Raw genomic sequence first — 27,593 nt, forward strand, 5'->3', positions numbered from 1 at the left:
TGGACTAGACCAACCCAGAACTCTCTAGATATGAAAAATTACGAAAAATCTTTCTTTCACCAATCTATGCAAACGAAGCAAGTTGTATGTGAATATTGGAAGAAAAACTTGGTCCCCATGAAAGCTCAAGTCTTTCTCTATCACTTCTTTGTTGAGAAAATTGTTGAAAATGAAACTGACAATGGCCCTTAAAAGGTTTGGTCTTGGTATAATTAAAGCCAAGTTGTGGCTGCAAAAAGATGTCTCTAAAGCAAGTAACACCTGCTTGGGAAAATCAGGTCTTATCTTGAAATGGGATTTTCATCATGTAATCAATCATAACAGTGGTGTTAATGATTGATTACTAAATCAAAATTTTGTTCTTTGATTGAGATTTTCTTAATTAGCTAGCTAGCATAAATGGAAATCATGGTGTTGATGGTGACACATAAATTATTTGGCACTATTGTTATACCAAAACATACTTGAATGTGGTGTTTTTAACCTTGAAATGGTGTCTGTCACTCCAATTTGTCCAATTAAGATTTAGTGGTCAATTTATTCTAAATTAATTATATCATAATATATCATCTAAATATTTAATTGGATAAGTATGTATAATATAATTGTTCTACTAAATTAATTGTGTTATCTGATTACTTAATGCTCATACAAATTGACCCTGAAATTAACCAAGTAAATTAAAGAACACTTAACCTTTGTGTACGAAGAGATGATTGGTGAACCTAGGGCTGGATTCAAGATAGGTCAAGTCGAGCTCAAGGTCAGCTCGATTTGTAAAGAACTGAACTTGAGTTCAAGCTCGTTTTAAATAAGCTCGAGCTTGACTCGTTTCAAAAGAGTAAAACTTAAGCTCAAATCTAGCTTTTTAACTAACTCGTTATTAAAATAATGTCGCTTTAATATATATTGATCAAAATAATATCGTGTATCAAAATTTTTAACTCATAATTTTTACGAGTTAGAAACTCTAAACTCAAATTAAAAAATATTAAACTTTTAAACTTAAATTTAAGTTTAAACTTATTTGAATTTAACTTATTTTAAACTTATTTAAATTAAATTTGAACTCAAATTCGATTCAAAGCTAACCCCAGGTAAACCAAATTGAGAACTCTTCAGAATATTTTTGGGCGTGGAAGATACACCTATCACACTATCCTTTTACTGCATGTACATCTCAACAAGGAAAAGTAAGATGCTCATGACACGACTTACAAAAATGAAAAATATAAATATATAGTTAATATTTGATGGATTGACCCCTTAAAAAGATTTATAAAGCCAGAACTCAGGGGTTTGGACCATGCTATGAACCTTTTTGACAAATCGGCATAGCTCATAATTTCATGAATCTTGGTCTGGTAAGGCTTATGGGCCCCAAGGTTGCACCAAATAAGATATAATATGGCCCGATTTGGTTTACAGACATGTCTCTTCCCAACAGTATTTTGAAAACAGAGTAAATTTATCAGTTTAACCAATTAAACTAAAAATTAATTTTAAATCTAGTCTAGTTAATATTAAAATATAGTTTACTTATTAATTCTGTCAAACTTAATTAAAATTAGTGAATCAAATAAATAGGTTAAAATCAGTAAAACCAAGTTAGACAAAATTAAGAGTATTTTTAAAAATTTTAATTATTTTTGAATAATTTGAATAATTTATATTAGATTAGATGAATTTCTAAAGGTCTATAAGAAAAACATAAGTTCAAAAATAAAATGAAAAAAAATATCTCATAACCATTGAAATGTTTTCTACAGACAATAATTTGTAAAATTATATTTTTTTTTATACCATGAGATAAAGATATTTTTTTAATCTAATTATTTTATTAAAGTAAGGTGAACAATTGTCACTACTTAGAAATGATATGTTCTAATAATTATAGGTTTGGATATTTAATTTATTTTTAATAAATTTTTAAACAAAATAGATTGACAATATGATATTATTTAAAAAATTCATTATAATTTAATAATAAATTGAACCAATTGAAGTAAGACAACTAATTCAATCACTGTTTCGATTTTAAAAATATCATTTCCCAATTAACTTGTGTTTTTCTTTTTGGTATTTAATTGGTTTTTTTTTGTTTTTTTATTTATTTATTTTAATTATTAACACATAACAAATCTTCCTTTGATCCAAAAACACAGCATTGTAGTCAACACAAGCCCAAACACTAATGTTTTGATATTTGGACTTTGCTGACCGTGGATTAATTTGAAAATTCTATTAGAATAACAAAAATATCCTTCTAAATAAAATAATAATTATAAATGTATTACACAATTCAGTTGGGCCAATTTGAGTAATTCATCCTAGGGTCAAAGCATATATGATGACATCCACATGACAAGTATAACAACTTTTGGGATTTGAATTCTTAAACAAATTAGGTTTTTTATTAAATCTCATTCGTATTTTATATATAACGATGGTAAGCAAAATTATTTTAAATACTATTTTTAATATTAATTCAAACATTAACCCAATTCAAGTTGACTACATCTATGGGAATGAAAATATTACTTTTAGATTGCCCTTTTTGTGAGCAATCACAATTACAAAAACATTTTTACAAAGTGGTCAGAAAGTCATGATGGGCATAACGTAACCCTCAAATATCATAGTTATATTTATTGTAATCCTATATACCAAAAATTACTCTGTATTGGACATAAGCATTATTAGACGAATTACACAAATTTGTACTATTCTAAGTGAATGATTTTGATTTCTAATTTCCTTTTTTCATTTGATTTGTTTTCTGACAACATAACTGTCACACTTATGACATTTACAGATCAAAGTAATGTTTTCATGTCAAAAAAACTGGTATCTATAACAAAACCCCTTTGCATGATACCTAATTTGATATCATTTGTATATATGAAACTTACTGAGATAACAAGCCAAAATATTTTTCATGAATAAAACTATATGTACAAACAAATTATATGAATTTATCTATATTAACGTGATAATATATAATTAAGTGATATAATTATTTGTTTTTTCTCTCACCTCAAATTTACCCAATCATGTGTTATCACATCAATTTGTATAGATAAATAATAAGATTTATTTGTATACGTAGTATTACTTATTTTTCATCCACTATCTCTTATTTACTTTTTGTTAAAATGGTGAGCAATATTGCCAAGTTCCTCAAATGCATGCATAGTTTCTGCATCAAATCCTCTTGCAAACTACATCAAAAATTGAAGAAATCAATCAATCATTCTTCTTCATGATCAACCAAAAACCATATTTTTCTAAAACATTTAAGACTGTTCATGATCTATCAACAGTAGACTTATATCACTTAAGATTGTTCAATTTTACAAATTTCTGAAACATTTTACAAAAGTTTTTATATATTTATGTGGAGTCAGAAGCATCAAGTTATTTATGCAACAAACCTGATGAATTCTGAAAGCAAATCTTACCCCTTGACGAAGCATATAGTCCATTGCAGGATCCTTTTCCAATCTAGTCTTTGACTGAAGTTCTATAGCAACCCTCTTCATATATTTCTTAGCCAACTTGACTGAGCCAAACTTTATCTGAATTTAGGAAGTGCTCAATGATAAATGGACTAAATTCTTCGGAATTACAAGTAAATATTTTCTCTAGCCTACGCTGACTATCCCAAAATTTCATCCAGATATCTGGTTTTACCTTGCTAATGATTCCATTGTCAAGCATCCAATCTGTAGGAATTTTGAACTCCTTGCAATTTTGCACAGGGGATTCTCTCATCCGGAGAAGGTTGTAAACAGTTTTGTCCATCCTGACAGTAGAAATCAGAAACAATTATGAACAAGAGAGATTTAATAGAGTAAAATAATTTTTGGAGAGCCGATCCATTTGCCCAGAGAAAATTGATCTTACTTCTCAGACAAGGCAACCATTTTCTTTAGTGCCATATCACAAGGCACTCTTGGATCATCCTTGTAATAAGACACTTCAGTTTCTAGTTTCTTGAGATCTCTATACCTGAAAGCTGCCTCGCACAATGTGTCAGCTTTCTTTTCTAGCCGATCAAAGTGCTTTAGAACTGCCTTTTCATCCACCTATTGGTAATATGCAAACATGATTATCAGGGACAGTAAAGATTTGGCTGTTCTTTCTTATGGTAATATATTTTCTAGGATACAATTAGAATCTCCTATTACTCAGAATAGAATCAAAGTTATTCCTAATCAGGACATCAGCTATTGCAATGAGTACACGAGAATCATTATAATTTGCTGACAAAGTTCAATAAATTGAAGTGCTTACTAGTAGGAGTTCAATCAACTTACAAGGAAGCAAAGTTCATCGTCAAGCCACTTCACAAATGCCACAATATCTTCAATATTCTAATAAATTGCCTTGTTCACCTCCCTTATTAATGACTTCACAAATTCTCCTTGTGTGGCAACATCAACCTTTACCTACACATAACAAATGACAATGACAATATATAAGGATTGCGAGCAATGCCAAAACTCGAAGAGTTTTAAACAAATTTATTGTAATAATTGTTTATACTATAACATAAACGGATAAGAAGACAAGAAAAGAGCATTTGGCCTCATAATAACAATTTGAATTTCCATCCAACTTTCTATGAGACTTCATGATCCCAAAGCCTTTTGCCCCTACCTATTCAGATATCAAACTGCATATAAGATTCAGGAGCTCAACCAAATTATCCAAGTAAAGTTCAAAATTATATGATATAGTTAATGATGTCATATTAACAATGCATAAATACTTACTACAAGCAAATGAGAGGACCGGTTTTCAATTTCACCAACCATGTTGTCTCGAACATTTGCTACATCCGAGGCCTTAGAGATGCCTTTGATAGGTACCTGTGTTAATATTTCTCCAATAGTTGCTCCTCCCTTCTACGCAGATCACCCAACAACCAATATCAAATTCCCTAACTCCACAAACACAACCCATAATTGAAATGCACTAAATATGAATGTGAATGGAACAGAGCAAGACACTGGTAATATTCATTCAAATTCAGGAAAATTACAAAAGTTAACATATTACATGTGATTTCCACATTTCAACCAAAAGATTACAACCCAAAAGCAAAACTAAGAATAAACAGCAATTATACAGTAAATACTTAAATGCACTATTCACTTTAGGCTTCCGAGAGGCCTACACTCTCCCTACATTCCTTCTATCTTGCGTCCCATACCTTCTACTGGTCCTGCAGTTGCCTTTTCTCCCTTTTCCTCTGTTGCCAACTGCTTTCCTGCCAAGCCTGTGCCAAGTTACTTTTCTTCTCCAAATTGACCGTGTAATAAAATAATTGCTGACTATTTTACTTGCTCCAATCCCTTGCTGCCATCTGTTCTGTTTGCTTTTTTTACTTCTTTCCTATAAGAAAAATATATGAGTCTTAACATTTCCCCTCCCATCCAGAGACACCTTGTCCTCAAAGTGTGATTGGGGAAAAAGATACTCAAGGTTGTTGCATGATTCCCAAGTCCTCTTGTAATTCGACAACCCTTTCCACTTAGTAAGCAATTCAAGATCACTATGGGAGGTATACTTGTATTCTGATACACCTTCAAGCTACTCCTCTAGCAAGTCTTCCTTCAAGCCTTCAGGTAGCTGCTTAATTTTTGTATCCCTTAATTTTAAGATCAATTTGTCACTCGTATCTACTTCCTCATACTTCCCTTCCACACATATAATGACATTCTTTATATGCAGAGAATTTTCAAACTCACCCTTTATAACACACGCATGATTAGTTACACCATTTCTATAGGCAATTGAATCGACACAAACAAATAATACCACAATAGGTGCTTCAACATTAATTCCAATTCCTTTCATTCTCATTGCATCAAACCATTCAACAATATCTCTATGCCACTTATATCAGGGATAATTTGTAAGGAATGAAAGCCCCGTCTCAAGGTTTGGCTCCAATGCGTCTATTAGCATTTTCTGAATCATCTCAAAAACACCATTAAGAGAACAATTCAATGCAAAACCAAAAAAATCATAGCATTCCGCGAAATAAACTTCTTTACTTGCGTATTGTCAAATGTCCTATGATGATGATTAATCCGTTCCATTTTCACACAGATACCAATCAATTCATTCACAATATGAACATTATTTTGAAAATCCATTAATAGAACATAATTATAAACAACTAAAAATTCTTCTAATGATTTAAATTTTGTACCTCTGTTGGCCCATTCGTTATATTGAAGACATAGGCCATGTTTTTGTTTGAGTTCAAGTTCAACATTAGTCATCGATCGAAATCCATTTTCATCCCAAGGCGTTGAGCTGTCGCTTTCCATTTTCATGTTTGGCACCAATAAAGGAGTCAATCTACTCATTAGTGACTTCTATCCCATCACCCTCATGTTTTTAGTTGGGGAGCTCTTGTAAAAAATAACATATTCTTCCATGGTAATTTCCTTTTACTTGCGTAACCAGATAGGTTTTTGCTTATTAGTCAACCACCCCTTATGAGGTATCTCCTTAACCTTCTTCTTATTTGATTTGGCCTCTTTCTTCTCGTCAACTTCTTTAATAGCACTTTACTCCGTTTCGTTTACCTTTTCAAGCTCTGGAGACTCAGAGTTTGTGAACACTTCATTTGCAGTCTTAACCTTGACAGATTTTCCATCACTATATCTATCAGAATACTTTTCGTTGGTCCTATGAATCTCAACTTTATCAATGTTCACTCCATTTTCTTTGAGAAAGGATAAACAACTATCAAGCTTGTCATCTGTCGGCCAGTAATGCCCATTATTTGTAAAGACTAACTTCAAAATTCCAAGGTCTGCCTTAAACCTTAGAACATCTATAATGACTTCTCTTGCTAAGAAACTTGAATGATAGAACATTCCTTTCTTCTTCTCACTAACATAAAATTTCTTTGAGGTGCTCATAACAAAAATCCACCATAACTCTTTAGCTACGACAGCAGAATTAGCCAACTTTCATCATGTGCGAAAACTTCTGTAAACTTTCTGAAGCTTCATAGTTATCGCCTCACTTGACCGAGAAAAGGAGTTCAGCGACGCATCAAACATTCCACTCACAAACTTGTCAAAAAACTCAAAACTCGAAGGAGAATAGAGGTCAGCAGTGGAAATGTTGAGGTAAGAGAAAGAAGACTTCAATTGGCGATCAAAGTTTGACAAAGCTTGCGTATCCACAACCTCCATTGATAAAGCAAAATGACTCCGTGTATGAAAGAAAGAGATGGCTTTGTCCTTGTCTGAGGCATCAAAAGAGTTATTGATCAAGCTCAACCATTGGTTGACCTCTGCCTGGAAAGTGAAGGTTTCAACAACGTCCAACACTTTTGATTTGGTACCAAGGATAAACTTTTGGTGCCAAATTAGATAATTGCAAAGGTTTGGCCTCTCACATTCAATAGCTTGTTCACCTCAATAGCCTACAATAATGAAATGGCTAGAGTTGAGATCGAGAAAGAGGCTATTAGGAATTGTAAATTGAATTGGGTTTGGGGAATATGTTGTATTAGGGCTAGTGGAGCTTTTAGCAATAAGGTTAACCCAACTAGGTTTTGAGTGGAATATTTTCTGGGTTTTGGGTTTTTGAATTTGAGTTTTGTAAAATAAGATTTTAGGCTGGAATGTAGGTTTTTTAAAAATGAAATAGGTGTTGGGCTTGTTGATAAGTGATTGGAAATGGGGTGGGTGAATGCAAAAGGGTTATTTGGGCCTGGGTCATATATTTTGGTTGGGTTAGTGGAAAGGTTAATAAAAAGTTGGGTTGGATATTGAGCCAATATTTGGTTTATGTTGGCTGGGTCTGATTTATGGGATATGATTTTTGGATGGAGTCGAGTCTCTGGATTGGGTAGCAAGTGGGTAGGGTTATTTCCTTTAACTTTTTCCCTTGTCTCCTTCCACCATCCGTTTTCTTGCAACTTCTCATCTCTTTCTTCAATAAACTGCACCGCCTCCAATTCTATGTATTTCTCACCGGATTTTATTGATTCAATAACATATTTTTCTATTTGTGCGCCAAACATAGTCATTCTACTCTTTTTATCATCGAAATTTTCAATCTTTATTTTTGTTTCCTTTCTTTTTGTTTCTCTATCAAACACAATTAGAATGCCTTCATCATCTGGATCATCCTTTTCTACTACAAGAATAGCCCATGACTTGCATTTACAGTCATGGTTCGACTCCTATTTGCCATCACAACCAGGACAAACTCTGTTAGCCCTCAGTTCTCAGATTTCCCACTGGGTTAGTCACCGAACGATCCACCAACACCCACCATCTTTGATAAAGTCGATTTTTTCCATCCTCAGAATCGGTGCTCTGATACCAAGTGATAGGTACTTGTGTCAATATTTCTCCAATTGTTGCTCCTCCCTTCTACGCAGATCACCCAACAACCTATATCAAATTCCCTAACTCCATAAACACAACCCACAATTGAAATGCACTAAATATGAATGTGAATAGAATAGAGCAAGTCACTGGTAATATTCATTCAAATTCAGGAAAATTACAAAAGTTAACATATTACATGTGATTTCCACATTTCAACCAAGAGATTACAACCCAAAAGCAAAACTAAGAACAAACAACAATTATACAGCAAATACTTAAATGCACTATTCACGTCAGGCTTCCGAGAGGCCTGCATTCTCCCTACATTCCTTCTGTCTTGCGTCCCATACCTTCTACTGGTCCTATAGTTGCCTTTTTTCCCTTTTCCTCTGTTGCCAACTGCTTTCCTGCCAAGCCTATGCCAAGTTACTTTTCTTCTCCAAATTGACCTTACAATAAAATAATTGCTAATTGTTCTACTTGCTCTAATCCCTTGCTACCACATGTTCTGTTTCATTTTTTTACTTCTTTCCTATAAGAAAAATATGTATGAGTCTTAATAGCCTCCATTTGAGGAGTCTTTTCTAAAATCTCTCTTTATAAGTGAGTGGTAAAATTCAACTACTTATGAAGCTCTCTGCACCACCTCAATAGTACTCCTCATTGAGAACTTTGGAGGAGGTGACAGAGGAGGCAAAGGTAAAGGCAGTGAAGGTAGAGAAATTTGAGCTGAACCTTCCTCTTTAAGTCCACTGGATATAGAACAAGAAAGCCTTGGAGGGGGATTAAGTACACGCAAATCTCTTTTCTTGATATTATTCACTTGTAAGCAGTTTTCAAAAAGTTGTAGGGATCTTTGAAATATACCAAGATCATACTTTTGAGAAGCTAGTAAATCTTTTTCCCTTTTCATGTCTTTTGTATACATAAAGCCATCAGATTGTTTTCTCATACTTAGAGTCAACTCTTCTGCACTGCATTTTGATCCACTTATAGAGTGTCTTCTTCTAGGACTTCTTTCTTCCTCTAATTGGACCAAAGTTTTATCTAAAAAATTATCAGGGCAGTCTAAGCTTGGTACTTCCTTACCAAAATTAGGTCATTTCTTCAACTTTTAAATCAAATTTAGCCTCTTGCCAACACTATATTCCAAGCATTTATTGTTTTGAGAAGGCTAAAAACTAACAATTTCACACATACTCTCAGCTGAATTAGGGCCTAATGTTTTTTCTATTGAACCCGAATTACACAACTTATCCTTTAAACATGAATTGACCCACCTAAGGTATCCAAGCTCTTCAACCTCATTTAATCTACTCATTTGTAGACTTTTAAGTTGTTTACACAAATCTTCATTTGTGTGCTTTAGTAAAGATGACTTTATCTTGATCTTCACAATGATGTCACTCTAAATGACCATCATAACTGCAAACCAAGTAAATGAAACAAAAAAAATCAAACAACACAACTCTCTACAATTAATAATTTTAGTAATTAAGATAATGCAACGTGAAATTCAATAAACAATCAGTTAGTCCCATTATATACCTCAAAAGCTTTAGCAAGAGAAGTTAGTTGAGACTTCATAGAAGAGAGTTTGCAAGCAAGATTCCTCTTCTGCATCTGCAACTCTTTATTCAATCTTCTCAACTCAACCACTTCTATCCTCAAATTCTTTGAACTTGATCTTACCATCAGATTTTCTCCCTCATTTTTCCCAACAATCAAACTCAATTGCTCAGCTAAACTTGTTTTCTCTTTTTCCAACAATCTAACTCTCTGAACAAGCTCATCAGCCTCAATTTTCTTCACTTCTAGCTCTCTCTCAATCTCCAAAATCTTTGGAATCCTTTTCAACTCTAACAACTCTGTCTGCAATTTAAACTCTCTTTCTCTTTAGATTCTTGAAACAAGGTCCTCAAACTATCTAACTCAAGAAATAAGTCACGTGACCCTGAAGATTGTCTCCTGTGACTTTAATATAAATATGGATGAATTTGAGCTGGGTTCACCGAGCAAGAAAAGTCTCTTATTAACAATCTTTTTACTCGCAATGAAACAATTAAGCCCTTTTGGCTGCTGACATCCGAGTTTGATAAAAGAAGCTTCTTGCTCACAACAATTGTGTTTTGCAATTTAGTTTTCTTATCAGTTGTGAACCTTTTAACTATGTTTGACCCCTATGAAGCCCGAGGTTTCGAATGATTAACACCTCTATTTTTGCCACTTTGAAGCTTATTGGAGCTTGGTTTTGGTTAGTAAACTTTACCATTTTGGTTTGATTTTGATTTTCCTCTCTCATTTTGAAGAAAGTACATAAACTTCAAACTCAGAATTCCCTAAAACTGCAAGAACAAAAATAACTCGACTAAAACAAAAACCCAGAAACAAAAAAGAATTTTTCAAAAATCTAAAAAATAGAAAATCTATAAAAGCTCAAGCTTGAGTACAAAATTACACAAATTTCAAACTCAAAACTATCTAAAACAATAAGAAAAATCTAAACAAACTCGCCTGAAACAAAAAAAAACCCGAAACAAAAAGAGATTCTCCAAAAATCTGAAAGAGAAGCTCAAACTTTAAAAGCTCAATCTTCAATACAGAATTACTCAAATTTCTAACTTAAAATTATCTAAAACTGCAAGAAAAATAAAAACAAACTCACCTAACACAAAAAACCTAGAAACAAAATATGATTGTCCAACAATCTGAAACAGAAACTTAAACTGTAAAACCTTCAGGTTGATTACCTTTATTAAACCTATCAAAACATACTCTCCGAAATGGTAACTCAAGCCATGGGAAATTTAGCTTTCGTACGGAGAAAAGGGAGAAAACCTATCAAGGAAATTGTATTTGAAATTTGAAGTTGAAATGGTGAAGGGGAATGCTTCTATAACATGGCATAGAGTCATGAAAGCTCAAATTTTAAGAAGAAGAGAGAACGAGGGATTTGCCAGAAAAATGGGAAACAACCTTTTTCTTCATTAATATTTTTCAATAAAATTTGAATTTTTGAATTTGAATGGGAAACTGAGAGAGCCTAGGGCTAATACCACAGATTTAAAAATTGGATCGAACCGGTTGATTCATCCAGTCGGACCGTGAATTGGAATGTAGACGGATACTGTAGAAAACATAATGGTTTTAAGTTTGAAATTGGATTAGACCGTGGTCGAACCTTCCGTTCGTATCTGAACCGTGGTCAAACCTCTGATTTACATCTGAACCGTGGTCCAACTCAATTTGCTAGGTTCCTAGTTCAAGGTTTCATATAAAATAACCCTTTAATGTTTTTTCTTCTTCCTTGCTCCAAACGCAAAGGGAGAGTTGCTGTAGGTGACAATTTACTTTACTGCTCAGAAATTCAAAGTCCGTTCACTGATCTTTTGTCGACGATGGTTTATAAACGTTTGTCGACGACGGTTTATAGACATTTGTTGATGACAACAATGACGACGCCAAGGGTGTTCGTTTCAATCGCAAGCTCACAATTCACACAGATAAAAAACCCAATTCGCAGTGAAAAGAAAAGGTATATAGACATAGAAAGAGAGAGTACCTTCTGTGAAAATTTTGAAATAGAATTATATGGCGTCAGAGAAGAAGTTTAATTGGTAACAAGTCTTAGAGTGGAAGTGATGGTCTAATCACATTAATTTTGATAGAATTCTCAAAAACCTTAACTTTACCGGTTTAACCTTTTAAATTAACGACAATTACAACAATAACCGTGGATTGAAAAACCTAATTATATAATATATAAAAATATACATATTTATTTGCGTAATATAAAATTTAGTATGTAAAATACATATAATTAGATATAATTTTTTATAGTTTATTATATAAAACTAGAATTTCGGTCGAACTGGTTAATCCAAATGGTCTGAGTGATCCGATCAGAACTAATATCCAAAACGATTTTTACTTTGGTCTGGTTTTAAAAACCTTAGCTAATACAACGGTCGGGTTCTATATTATGGAGTCCCACAAGTTTTCCCTCCATTAAGAAAGTTTATTATAAAAGTCATTTAGTTAAATAAGATTAAAGATTATTTTGATTATTTTTTTATTAATTAAATTATTTTGTTTGATTTATAAGTAATAAAAGATTTTAGTAATATTTATTATCAATTATGATGTAACATATAATATAAAAGGTATTAAAAGATTAATAAGATAATCTTGATTTTATTATAACTATATCCTTATTTGTTTATTTTTTGGTCAAATAACTATTTCTCACCCAAGGTTTGGTGCAAACTCACTTTTTCACTTGATAACTTTAAAAAATCCAAATACATATCTTTTAGTTCAATTTTATTGTTACTGTTAGGGGTAGAATTTTTATTTAATAAAAATATTTTAAAAACTATAAATTCATCACATTTTACCCCACCAGCTTTAAAAACTAACAATTTTATCCCACTTTCCCCCACCTAAGGTTTGAAAAATCAACATTTCCCTCCTAGGGTTTTTGCTGTAATTGTTGGCTGCTGGAGATGACAGCGACGATGGCATTCTCCCTCCTTCCCAGCATTTCTCTTAACTACCACCTATTTTCGACCATCATCAGTCGTCATCAGCCAACTCATGAAGAGACTCAAATCTAGGTTTCTTTGTTGAGCAATAAAAAGATCTCGGTCTCTTCGTCGTATGATGATGCAATGAAGAGACAGAGATCTGGGTCTCTTCGTGTGTTAGCCAGTGATGACCAATGATGGTAAAAAATGGACGGTGGCTGAGTGATAAGTAGAGAAGAGGAGAGAATATCGTTGTTACTGTCGTCTCTGATCATTGACGGCTACTACAAAAGCCTTAAGGGAGAAATTTTGATTTTTTAAACTTTGGGTAGGGAAAGGTGGGGTGAAATTATTAGTTTTTAATTCTGGTGGGGTAAAATGTAAGTTTTTAAACTCGGTGGGGTAAAATGTGATATATTTATATTTTTAATATTTTTATTAAATAACAATTTTATCCCTAACAATAACAGTGAAATTTAACAGAATGGTAAATATTTAGATTTTCAAAAATTATTGGATAGAAAAATGAGTTTGCATCAAACCTTGGGTGGGAAATAGTCTTTTAACTTAATTTAGAAAAAATTAGGGCTAGACTCAAACAGAGCTTGTTTGAGCTCGAGCTCGACTGAAACAAGCCCAAAACGAGCTAGCCTTATATGAGTTTGGTCGAGCTCGAGCTACTTGTCAAATTTTCCAATTAAAATTTTTGATACAAAACAATGTTGTTTTAACCAATATATATTAAAACGAGTCGAGTTCGAGTTTGACTTCCATGAGCTCAAACTTGAGCTCAACTATATGTAAATCGAGCTGAGCTCAAGCTCAGCTCAGCTCGAATCTAGCCGTAGAAAAAATACTCTTATTTTCAATTAATATAATAAATAATATAAAAATATTTTAAAATAATTATATCTAAGGGTATTTAAATAAAATAATATATTAATATTTTTTTATTATCTCTAAGCAAAAGCAACAATTATTTATACTTATCAATTTTTAGTAATTTTTATTAAATATAGTAATAATTTATACTAAGTAATCTTCAAAGTAATCTTCTAATTTTGATAATAAAATATTTCCCAAACCAAATGTCTCTTAAATGTGTTTTTTTTTTTAATTTAAGTCTAATTCGGTTAAAATTTTTAAAATGATATATTAATGTTAATTTTTTTAAATAAAACTAATACTAATTACTTTGATAAATTTAGAAAGGCCAAAAGACTTATTCCCACTTAAGATTTAGTATATTTTCGAATTTTCACCTGTGAAGTTTTAAAAACTAAAATACTTATCTGTTTGTTAAATTTTGCAGTTAGTGTCAGAAATAAAATCGTTATTTATGGATTTTATTTAAAGAAAAAAATTTATTCCCTTTGTCCACCTTAGTTTTGAAAACTAACAATTTTTTCCTAACTTAGTTTTAAAAAGTTAAATTTTCACTCCAACCATCTAGGGTTTCCATATTTTAAGGTTAATGCTAGCCCCCTCAAAGTTTAAATATTACACTTATACCCCTAAAAAATGCATTCTCCATTTCCAATGACTATTTTTTTCAATGATTCTCGCCAACACATCCACTGGCACCCTTTCTTTCTCCCTAGTGGTTTCTCAGATTAAAAACCACCTGTCATCTGATCAAAATTGTCAGATGATGCTGCATAGATTTGTGTGATGAATCTGTGCGTTGACCAATGCATAGATCAACCAACAAACATCACACGAATCTGTTTGTCATCTGACCATTTGTGCGTCAGCCTACACATAGATCCATTGCACAAATCTGTGCAACGAATCACATGAATTTGAGTGATGTTGTTTGATTAGTTCGATTGGACAATGGGTGGTTTCCATGCCAAGAAACTACCAAGAAGGGAAAACAGGTGCTAATGGATGCGTTAGAGTGAATCGCTAAGAAGAATAGTTAGGGTAAGTGTAATTTTTGAACTTTGACGAGGGTAGCTGTTAACGTTAAAATATAAAAGCCCTAGATAGTGAGAGTAAAAAAATAACTTTTTATAACTAAGTTAGAGGAAATTGTTTGTTTTTAAAACTAAGATGAGAGAATGGAATAAATCTTTCATTTTTAAAATAAAATCTATAAATGGTGATTCTTTCTTTGACATTAATTGCAAATTTAACAGATAGATGTGCATTTGAATTTTTAAAGCGTTATGGGTAAGATTTTGAATATACATCAAACTTTGAGTGGGAATAAATCTTTTAGCCATTTATAAATTATAATACAATTTTGGCACAAATGTCTTTTTAGAGTTGTTATGTTAGATTTTTTCCTAGTAAAAATAGAAAAGTGCCACAAACCAACTAAAGAAACATCTAACCGTTTCATAGAGAATGACTAATAATGCTAACAACATTTAGACATGTCAATTATCCATTAGATGATTCAAAATATGGGGTTAAAAAATAACAAGAGCAAACTTGATAGTTTCAGAAGTTTTCATGATCTCCAACATAACTCTTTCATATATTATTTTCACAAGAAAACCTTTAATCGCTATCTCTTATTTTACGAGATAACAATTATCTCCTACTAGTACAAGATGATACAATGAATTGATTTTCTTAAATATCTAAATGCAATGTAATTGTATAAGATTCTAACCATGCATTTGGTTCAAGTCTTTTATTGAAAAAATTAAAAATTACAACAAATATAAATTGTTTGAAAGAGTATTAGGTATTTAATTATGACAATATTTGATAAATATGACATATATAAATAAATATTATATTTAATTTACAGTAACAAAATAATACTGATATATTATTTAACTTAAAGTTCTTTAAAAAATTATTGATTGAGTATTATTTATGATTAAACTAACATATTTTATACAAAGTATCTATTTTGAGTATATTCTAAAGTATTATCTATATTAATTATATATTAGGATCCTTTCATATTTATACAATTTGAAATTAATTAATACAATTATTTTATCAAATTATCATCTTATTGTTAATATATTTTTTCCAAAGTATTTGTGAAAGAGCAATACTATGTGTATCCATTTTAGGTATATAATTATGTATGTACTTATATGTGTCATTACATGATTGATTGTTATTTTATTTTTAATTCAAAATTATTCAATCATGTGATAACACATATAAGTATGTATATATTTGTGTATCCAAATTGGGTATACATAGTTTTATTGTTTGTGAAATTACTTATTATTTCAATTGAAAATCAGACATTTTTGTCCTAAAATTTTTCATGAATAAAGAGCAATGGTATGTGTACCTATTTTTGGTACACAATTCATGTACACAGTGATGTATCATTATGTAATTAGATGATTTTAAAACATGTGACATCATATGATACATAAATATTCAATCACATTATAACACCTTATCTATGTACACAAATTGTGTATCAAAAATAGGTACACATAGTTTTATTGATGAATAAAAGATAAAATTATAATAAAATTAAGAGCAATGCTATGTGTACCCATTTTTGGTATACAATGATGTGTCATCATGTAATTAGGTGATTTTAAAATATGTGTTATCATATGATAAAGAAACATTCAATCACATGATAACACATCATCTATGTACACAAATTGTGTACCAAAAATGGGTATATATAATTTTATTATAAAATTAATATTATTTGGTAATCTTTTACTAATTAAGCTGGAATAATAATTAGATTACTCGTATAATTATTCACATTCTTTTATCATATAAGAGTAATACTATATATATACGTTTTGAGTAAACAAAATATATACACAGATAATATGTTATCATATAATTAAATTCAATTATATGAGAATATATTATTTATATATTTATTTTATATATTCAAAATATATACACATAATTTTATTCATCTTATATGTATAAGATAATGCAAAGATAAAGGATATTAAATAAGTCAACAAGAAATGTTTTGGTAAAATTTTATAAGTTGTAACCCCCATCGTCGTTAGTTCATAAATTGCGTAGTTTACGAACAGTCCATTAATTTAGAAGGAATTATTACATCCAAAATATCGGGGAGAATTGTTGATATTACAACATAATCTAGGCGTACTGCTGATATTAAAATTCATTTGGGAAAACGAAAAATCTGACGGATGGATATCACTGAATTGCTCTCTCACACACACCAACTTACTTGTCCCTCAATAAACAGTCTAAAGAGTGGCTGCTCCAATCTCGTAAACCCGAGTGAAAATTCTGAGGCAAAGTTGGAAGCTGTTGCATTTATTCCCTGTAAATTTCTTTGGGGACCAAAGTTTGAAATTTTTGTCGGGGTAGTTTGTGTAATTTGAATTTTGTTCAGATATGTGAAAGCTAGTAAGTAGTAGTTGAAATTGACTTTAATTTGAGTGTTTTGTAGTTTAAACCGAAATGGGGTTGTTAATTATGATGAATGGCCAAATGGGTATTTCTAGTTCTGTAAAAAATGAGACTTTTACTTTAGATTATTGGTGTCAAGGGTTTCCATTATTGAAATCTTGCAAACCCCTTTTTGGTGCTCATTTGAAGAGTAAGAATGTGAAAAGGGTTAGATGTGTTGTTGTGAGGAAGAGTTGTTGTGGGAGAATTTATGTTGTGGTGAAAGAACAGTCTGATAAGAGGGTGGTTGGAAGTGAAGGTGGGGCTATTGAGAATGAGTTTGAGTTTAAGCCGTCTTTTAGTGAGTATTTGAAGGCTATGGAGTCAGTTAAAAGTAACCAAGGGATGCAACAAGCTAGTAAGTTGGGTAGAGATAGAATGAGGGATGTTTTAAAGGGAAAGTATATGTCAAAAACAGCGTGTTTAGGGAGAGATGATGAAACAGTTAAATTGATGGATAAAAAAGTGATTTCAAAAGATGTTGGGTGTGAAGGGTTGGGTGGAAATGGTGATGGAGTAGCTCTGGGTGAAGGTGCTGATAGAGGTAAGTTTCATTGTGAGGGGAACCTAATTAGAAAGACAAGGGATAAATTTAGTGGCAACAAGAGCTGGGTAGATGCGAAGGTGAAGAGGACATTGAAAGGGGAGATAGATGGTAGAAGAGGGTTGCATTATCAAAATAATACTATAGAGCCAGAGTTAAAAGACTCTTATGCTTTGAAGGGAAAGTATATGTCAAAAATAGCATCTTTGGGGAGAGATGATGAAAAGTTTAAATTGATGGATGAGAAAGTGATTTCGGAAGATGTCAGGTGTGAAGAGTTGGATAGAAATGGTGATGGAGTAGCTCGGGGTGAAGGTGCGGACAAAGGTAAGTTTCATTGAGAGGGGAGATTAATTAGAAAGTCAAAGGATAAATTTAGTGGTAATGAGAGTTGGGTAGATGTGAAGGTGAAGAGGACATTGATAGGAGAGACAGTAGGTAGAAGATGGTCGCGTTATCAAAATAATATTGTAGAACCAGAGTTAAAAGACTCTTATTCTGATAAGGGTAAAAAGTTACAGAAAGCACGAGATAATCCTGTGGTATTGCTCGATGATAATGGGAGTGCTAGTAGTGGTAATATAACAGCAGGCCTAGTTCATGACAAAATTTCCTCAGAAATGTTTGAAACAAAAGGGGAAAACTTTGAAAAGGACAAAGTTGCTGCTAGAAGCCATGTTGTGAGGAATCACATCCAAGTTCAGAAAACTACTGATGGTAAATATCAGCAGAGGAGTGAAAAATTAACTTATAGCAGAAACTGCTTCCCTGAAAAAGATGATGAAAGAAGTTGGGAGATGGAAAGAGCTGCCTTCAAGTTTGTGGAAGAAGGAAATGATTTTATGGGCAAGCCAAGAGTTGCACGGGTGGATATGGAGGAGAGAATTCAGAAACTAGCAAGGCAGTATGTAATCTAAGCACTTTTTCTTCTTTGTTATTTCATTTCTGAGGTTAATATCTCTTCATTCATTATGCGTCGCCTTTTCTTGAGATGTGCAACGTATTTGACGGTTCATCAATGTGACTTATGGCGTGGTTGTACCCTTTTGTTGGTGTAGGTTTGTGTTCTGAATAACAATGGTACAGTTAGCCTTTTTTTAGGTCCTATAGTAAGTCAGGTATTGGCCTTGTGCATCATGTGAACCTAGTCATCTCTATACGTTTAGATTACAAAGCATATGCTTAGGCCTTTAGTGAGAAATAAAATTACTTGGCCGTTTTACCAGGGTATACATCTGGTTAAGAAAGAAGTTTGTGACCTCTTCACATTAGTCTTTTTAATGTTGTTGCCACATGCCAGCTAGAGAACATCTGTGGGACTGCAGGACTTGCATTATGAATCATATGTTTATGGCTGAATAAGAAGTAATATAAGTAGATACAGAATAGGATCAAGTAGAATGGAATTGTATCGAGTCAGAAAAGTGGAGGGAGACCTATCCTTCTTGCAATTGAAGACACCGTCTTTTACTTCATAATCAGCTTTAACATCTGTGATTGAAGCCTTCAGTGCCATGAAAAATTTGATGTTTACTCTTCACTCCGTACTTGGATCAATCATCTGGGTGCATAAAAAACTAATTAACTAGGGCAATATCCAACCCTTCCAGGCATCTTGAAGGAAGTACACAAATGGGGCACAGGGCGTTAGAAATATGGTCTACTGGCTGGGTTCTAGCCTTGTATGTAATGTACTGGGAATCTCTTAATGTTAGATTAATAGAAAAACAAAAGCTTCCTTTCATGTAGAAGTCCAATGTAGTGGGAATATGGTTGCATTTCTCTGTGGTATCTGCAATTGTATCATTTATGTCATACTAAATTGGGATCAAAGTTTATGGTCCAAGAAATCTCCACTCTATCCTTGTAACTGGTCTCTGCTGGTTACTTAAAACTGCATTAAAAGGAATCCATGTCACATTTATGTCAATCCTGAGATTGGCATGAAATTATGGGCTAATTAGTAAGAGTATAAATGAATTTGCGACTAATACTGTACTATGTTTTAAGAAGCAAATTACTGTTTGAGGAATCAGAATGTCATACAATTCATGTTACATTTACTATTCTAAAATGTCAACAAATGTTACATAGAAAGCTTTAAAACACTAGTAGAAAAGATACAATACCTCACTGAATGAATGTACATGAAACCTCAGTTGAAATTTTTTCTTGTAATTTATCTTTCTTTGCCCTTGTGTGATTTACATTTGTTGATATTTCTTTTCAATTGCAAATTTAACAAATTACTGTTGCTATTTGATGCGTACCTGGGCAGAGCCTCACTTCAGCCGAGTCACCTCCAAACAATATCTCACAACAACTCAAGCACACGTCAACAAGCAATACACAACAGTGGTTTTTCCAGCAAATAAGCAGAAACATGTATCAATGGAAGAAATGGAAAATATGATTATATTGACTGATATTCAATAAAGTTACATAATCATTTCTCAATACAATGACTATTTCCCAGCTAATACATATGGCAAATTACAGATTCCAGAACTTGAACTAACTTCTCAAAAACTCACAAAAAACACAAAAGTACAGTAGTGGCTCAACTGTGCATGCTCATCTTCCAAGAGGCTGGCACTCTCCCTTCAATCTTCCTGTTTCTTTCCCATAACCCCTTGCTCTCGCACCTGCTCCCCTTTTTCTCTTTTTCCTCAGCTAATCCTTTCTTCTTTTCCCCTAATGTTGTGCCACGTATTCCTTTCTCCTGCTGCTGACTTATTAGTAAAGTAATGGCCATTTGATCACCCAGTTTGCTGCCAAGTGTTCTCTTCTTTTTATTTTTTGTTTTCCTGCGAGAGATATAAACATTAGTCCTAACACTATTTAAGCTAAATTATTGTTTGACAGGTTAAATGGTGCAGATATTGATGTGCCTGAGTGGATGTTCTCTAAGATGATGCGGAGTGCGAGGATCAGATTTTCAGATCATTCTATATTGAGGGTTATCCAGATATTGGGTAAATTGGGAAACTGGAGGCGGGTTCTACAAGTAATTGAGTGGCTGCAGATGCGAGAACGCTACAAATCCCACAGGCTCAAGTAATGATGTTTTCCTATCTTCTTTCTTCTGCTCAATTTTAAAAGTACAGGTTTAGTCTGCATTATAAACTCAGGTTTTTGGGTCTATATGGTCTTGCTGTGCTAAGTTGTCAGAATTTTGAAAGAAGTTAGATCTCACGTTGGAAACTTCTGCCTAAGAACAATTCTTTGATTTTTCACCATCAGTCCTAACTAATATTCATTGTATATTGCCTGACACTCTTTAATTAATTGAGAAATTCATGATCATTTTGTAAAAACATTTTTTCACTATATTTCCTCTTGGTAGATTCATTTACACGACTGCAATTAATGTACTTGGAAAGGCAAGGAGACCTGCGGAGGCACTCAATGTATTTCATGCAATGCAGGTAATGCCTGTTAATTGTTTGTATGTGGCGTGCACCTTCTCAGGAATCTCTGTAACAAAGAATGAAAGCTTTACCAACCCATTTAGTCTTTTCTTCTTTGCAGCAACAAATGTCCTCATATTTAGACTTGGTGGCTTATCACAGCATTGCTGTCACTCTGGGACAGGCTGGGCATGTTAGGGAACTTTTTGATGTGATAGATACCATGCGATCTCTTCCCAAGAAAAAGTTCAGAACTGGAATACTTGAGGGATGGGACCCACAACCGGAACCTGATATTGTTGTCTACAATGCGGTGAGTAATAATCAGACAACCATTTCTAATCCTGTTGGCGAGATAGTGGGCTCTAACAACTGTACATGTTATTTTATGACCCATCTTCATGATTGATGACGGTCTCACTCGATCAAATCTCAATTAATTTGGTTTCCTTAAGTTTTTTCCATGTTGATGCCAGCATTGTTCTATACAACTTGTGAATGTATAAGATAAATATCACAGCTATTTAGGAAATTGTTAAACCTGCCAACTGATAATATTATTTTAATGTTTGACAATACCAATTGCATAATATTATCAATCTGATCTGAAGGGTTAGGTTGAGTGGTTTTTAATGAAGGATTCAGACATTCAATTCCCTGTGATATCACATCCCACATAGTCCATAACTACCAAGGTTGTAGCAATTTATTTGATGAAGTCATAAGAATGATAGGAGAATCTCTGGATAATAGGAAAAAGGAAAGACAATGGAATAATATATGTTTTTTGTCAATGATGAAATAATCATTTTGCACTCTTCAGATGTCAAATCTGAATCAATTTGGATTCTGAAAGTTTTTCTACATAGATACTGAGTTGATTTTATGAAAATAGGAAGTGCATGTGATAATATTTCATAATTGTTAAACCTGCATATTAATAATTCGAACATTATAGTTTATGACATGACAAGCCTCTTCTCAAAAAATGCTGGATGAAAAGGTTCTTTCTTTGCTACAATTTTCTTGACTTGAAGCATCAAAAGTAAAGCTTGTTAACTTTACCATGCATATTAGAGATCAATATCCGAGGAAATTTTTTGCAATGCTAGTTTGGGATTGGTTTTGTGCTCACTTGTCCCTGAAAGAAATCTATGGGGGACCTAAACTAAGCTGATATAATTTACATATTATAGAAATAGTGCTTGCATGTTTATTATATCAGTCATTGCTGCTGTTCCTCTCATTGACTATTGATTGCATTATCAAGGATGGTTCTTTGCCTTGATAGTTGAAATGCTTATTCAAAGAGATGCAGATTGTAGTATTTCTGTTTGGATACTCAGGTATACTATATGTGAAAACTTTTAATGTAATTCTGAGATGTATATGTCTTGTGTCTTTCAAGGTCTTAAATGCTTGTGTCAAGCGGAAAAGCTGGGAAGGAGCATTTTGGGTTTTGCAGCAAATAAAAGAAAAAGGTCAGAAGCCTTCTTCTTCAACATATGGACTTGTTATGGAGGTAATAGTCTTCAAGTGTCTCTCTAACTGCTGTTGTTTTATTATCTCTTATTTGTTTAGGCAGTTATATGCTCCAGTAATAGTTAAATGTATATGTTACATTGGAGTGAATACAAGCAGGTAATTAAGTGTTTTTTTATTTTTATATTTTCAACATGGAAATACAAATCCTTTTATGATCTTCATCCTTCATTTTTTGTTTAGAAAATTGCAATATAACTTATTTGAGTAATTTTCTTTTTTGAAGATGTAAAATGTAAGAATGTAACAGGAAGGAAAATTTTAGAGCCATTGTTTATTATTTGTTTACAACCAAAGCTCAAAATTTTTCAATCATGCTTACATTCATTATCCTAGCTAAAAGGTCCTTCTCGTCACTTCAGCTGTGTTGCGATATAGTCTTTGTTGAAATATATGCTTGTTTATTATCAGACTTTCACTTTTGTATGTTCACAAATTGATATTTTCTGTTGGAATTTTACTTATGAAGTTTTTCTGATTTACAAATATGTATCCAACCTTGCAGTTGAGAAAGAATTAGGGATTTTGAACATTAATGAGAAGAGAAAAAGAGATTTTAGGTTTGAGATGTGATTGTGTTTCAAAACAATGTGGGCAAATAACAAGTAATAATCTTCCTATAATTCTTGGACAATTATTGTTATTTTTTCCTTCAAACCTCTTATTATAATGTTTCTTGGCGCATATTATTTGGTGATATAATCATGGATCATGATATATTTAATTATAAGGGCTGGACCATCTCATATTCAACTAAAACAAAAAATTAAAACACAAAAACATAATAAACTAAACTATTTTATTAATCATTACAAAGATAAACCAAATAATTTGAAGAGTTCGAGGAGTTTGGGGCTTCCTATTTTTTGGTCATTCGAGGCGCCGAAAACCTCCTTGAATCAGCCAAGATTGGCTGCCAAATAACAAAACCCTAGTATTTTTCCTCCCCCTCTTTTGAAACCTAAAGAACATATTTATAATGGAGACTTACCATTGGATTGAGGACAAGTGTCCTAATCCTTACAGTATTTAATTGTGAATCATGCAATATGTTTCCACTGAACTGCTACACCTGTCAAGTAATCTTTTTGTGAAGTTTTGTTTCATAGTAGTAACATAATTTGAGGAACCGATCATAGGTTAGCTTGGTTTTCTTCAGCTTTAGTCATTTCAATTGTGTCAATCATCAGGAAAATGTGACAATTTATATCCAACAGTATTTTTGCATAAGCAGGTGATGTTGGCATGTGGCAAGTACAACTTGGTGCATGAATTTTTCAAGAAAGTGCTGGAGTCTTTTATTCCAAATGCTTTAGTATATAAAGGTATTTCGGTGATCTAACCTGTTTCTGCATGCTGTTATGTGCAATTTCTTTTCACAAATGACTGTCTGTTATATGCATTTCTTGTGAATACTCTTTGGAGAGAAGGTAAAATAGATGAGGCTGTTTTGGCTGTTCAAGACATGGAAAGACAAGGAATTGTGGGCTCAGCTGCTCTTTATTATGACCTTGCAAGATGTCTTTGTAGTGCTGGAAGGTGCCAAGAAGCACTAATGCAGGTAGATATGTCATATGCTACTCTGTTTATTATACGTTTTTCTTTATTGCCTTTTATTGTCTCATTATATAGCTTTTTGACTTTGATAACTTCAATATGAATTCATGGATATAATATTCGATTAGTGGGTACAAGTTGAAAGAACTCACACTCAAGAAATGTTGGTAATAAAGGCAGACTGCCTAAGTCATAAGATATGAATTAGTAATCAAGGTAGATCCGGGTCATTCTTTCACTATTCCAGCTATTCTCATGCAAAAGTTTGACATGGATTTACTATTATTCCAATAAGATTTCTTACTTGTCATGGATTTTTTTGCCACTACGCCAATACTTTGACTTTGCCAGAAAAGTTTTTGCTATGAAAAGGACTTCAGAATACCGGATACCAAGTTTATGATTCCTGTATCATCACTAAGCAAAGCCCAAATGTTTTGCTACTTCTAATACATAAAATGCTTAGTAGATGGTTAAGGTTTCTATCTTTCTATCATGTGTAAGACTATATCTCTCTGGTTTATTATATTACAACTAAATAAGATTACAACATGTGGTTGATCTGTTGACCTTACAATGGAAATGTAGACACTTTTATTTTATTTTTTGACTTGGTTCATTCCTTCTATAGATAGAGAAGATATGTAAGGTGGCAAACAAGCCTTTGGTGGTGACTTATACTGGATTAATTCAAGCTTGTTTGGACTCTGGGAACATTGAAAATGCTGCTGAGATATTCAACCAAATGAAGGATTTCTGCTCTCTGAATCTTGTTACTTGCAACATAATGCTGAAAGTTTATCTGGAAAATGGTTTCTTTGAGGAAGCAAAGAAGCTCTTCCAGCAGATGTCTGAAGATAGCAGCCATTGTAGCCGGGAAACTGATAACAGGGGTCTAGTGGTACCAGATATCTACACATTCAACACCATGTTAGATGCATGCATTGTGGAGAAGAGATGCGATGAGCTTGAACATGTATTTAAAAAAATGCTGCAGCATGGATTCCATTTCAATGCAAAACGCCATGTCCGAATGATATTGGATGCTTCAAGAGCTGGAAGGGTATAGTCTGAGTTCTTCTCTTAAAATTAATTTCATTTCGAGTGCTTATTTATATACCTGCTGCAATGGGTTTCACAGACCGATATGCCATACTTAGACACCATTCGACTAAGTCATGTAGAGCCATTCAGACGAATGTCTCCAAATTTGTGATATAATTGTCTTGATGACATCTATTGTTGTTGATTTCTGTAATTATAATACAATTCAGAAAATTTCTTTATTCTGGATTGCGAGTTTTCTTTTTTTTTTTAAGATCATTTTTGCCCTCCATAGAAGCTATGAAATCACTGTTTCTTGCTATTTCTGCTGACAGGTAGAGCTACTGGAAACAACTTGGAAGCACCTTGCGCAGGTGAACCGGGCACCCCCACCTTCTCTCATCAAAGAGCGGTTTCGAATCTTTGTCAAGAAAGAAGACTACATTTCTGCTCTTTCTTGTATAACCAGTCATCCAGTTAGTGATCTGCCAGAGTTTTCCAAGATTGCATGCATGAATTTATTCAAGGAAATTTCTCGAGGTTTGAAGGACGATACTCTTGTTCACTTAATACACAAGGCAAGTATCCGAACCACTGGAATTGATTCAACGAATTCAGTTTTGCATAATCTTATATCATCCTGTAAAGAATTTTTGAGGACTCACAGCAGAGCTCCTAAAATAATAGGTAGACAAACTCTTAATGCAGGTGCCTGAAACATGGAAAAATGTGTATATATATATATATATATATATATATATATATATATATAAAACAATAAAGCATGAATTGTCACCTTATCAAGTGATTTAATAATTCATTAACATGTACATTCATTGAAACGAGACAAGTTGTAGATATTGAAATAATATTGTAACTACTGTACATAACCTTGTTTTGTGTGTGATCATTTACTATATTGATTCGACACACTCTCTAATTCGTTCATGAGTGACAAGTCTTAAAAGATAAAACTAATTAACTTCAAGCATTTTGATTATGATATATAACATCAAAGCAAGAGAAGTCCATACTGTTGGTAGGGAGAAGCTGAACCAGAAGTAAACTTCCATCCAAAATAAGAATCCTCTGTTATTTGCTTCCACATAATTGGACTGCAAGATGCCCGCAATGAGACTATCACCAAATCCTCTTATATGGGGATAAACTTCACTTGCAGGTTAGGAAGCACAAAATTGGTATGAAATGTTTCGAGAAAAATAAAAAAATTTGAAACACATTTTAGGAAAAGAAATTATTTTTTTTGTTTTTTAATCGATTTCATGTTTACTCTCCTCAATTTCGAACCTTAACTCTGATTTCATTTCCTCTCCTCTCCGGCATATGAAGCTTCTCTCCTCTCCAGCATGTTTAAACTCATCTCCTATCTATTTCCAACTTTTCTAACTATCGATGAATGCGTGAAAAATCGGTTTTATTAAGATATATACTGTTTATTTGGTTGTTAGTTAATACACCAAGTTTGTTGAGTGTACACCTTATTGTAGCTAAAAAGTTATTGTATTTTTTCTATTTTTTAAAGAAATATAGGGGGTTGTATTTTTTTTAAACAAAATTTGGTATTTATTTATAAGAAATATAGGTGTTTGCATTTTTTTTTAAAGAAAATCTTATATATATTTTTTTATATTATATTTTCCAACATTTTTTCCTATATTTTGAGAAAATAAGTTCCAGTATTTTCGTTTCCATGTTTCTTTCCCATGCTACGTAGCTTGCAGGACATTTACTTGAATCACATTTGGAGAACTAGTTGCAAAGCATGTCATGCCTCAATGCTTTCAACACCATTAAAACGGTAATGACTCAACAACAAACCAATCAGATACTATTTATCTTGTTGATAACATTAATTGTTCACATTTCCGTTGATAGAGTGTTCACCTCGTCAATAACACTTCTGTGTCACTATGCATCAATTCAAATGAATTCAAATTTGAGCTTGAGTTAGATATTATGAATTTGATCCGAGCTCGAGCCACTCACAGGTTTGATTTAATTTAGATCAAATCCACCCCCTACACTTAAGATGTTCTCACAACTATTTATAATCATTATGAATCCTCATAATTCATGTATGTGGCCAGATGTTTTACACCATCGTGTCATGTGGGTTTATTACACTCTTGGTGTATGATCTTTATTTGCTTAATGTATGTGTAGTATAGGGATGAGAATTTGTTTGACATTGCAATAC

At 32.7% G+C, this 27,593-nt stretch overlaps 2 protein-coding genes and 1 pseudogene across 4 annotated transcripts in view; 1 reads left to right on the plus strand and 2 right to left on the minus strand.

Annotated features, from left to right (window-relative positions):
• Positions 1-27,593, minus strand: part of LOC123217986 (putative disease resistance RPP13-like protein 1) — a 93,532-nt gene that overhangs the window by 59,988 nt on the left and 5,951 nt on the right. The window lies entirely within an intron of this gene.
• LOC123217989 lies at positions 3,141-10,674 on the minus strand (annotated as a pseudogene).
• LOC123219703 (pentatricopeptide repeat-containing protein At1g30610, chloroplastic-like) lies at positions 17,291-26,262 on the plus strand. The gene is made up of 10 exons (XM_044641690.1): positions 17,291-18,149; positions 18,297-18,726; positions 20,688-20,879; positions 21,169-21,250; positions 21,354-21,545; positions 22,641-22,754; positions 24,009-24,099; positions 24,205-24,335; positions 24,963-25,394; positions 25,711-26,262. The coding sequence occupies exons 1-10, from the start codon at positions 17,291-17,293 to the stop codon at positions 26,089-26,091; spliced, it is 2,904 nt and encodes a 967-aa protein (XP_044497625.1). The 3' UTR covers positions 26,092-26,262.

The sequence above is a fragment of the Mangifera indica genome, chromosome 6, assembly GCF_011075055.1.
Source record: "Mangifera indica cultivar Alphonso chromosome 6, CATAS_Mindica_2.1, whole genome shotgun sequence".
NCBI lineage: Eukaryota > Viridiplantae > Streptophyta > Magnoliopsida > Sapindales > Anacardiaceae > Mangifera > Mangifera indica.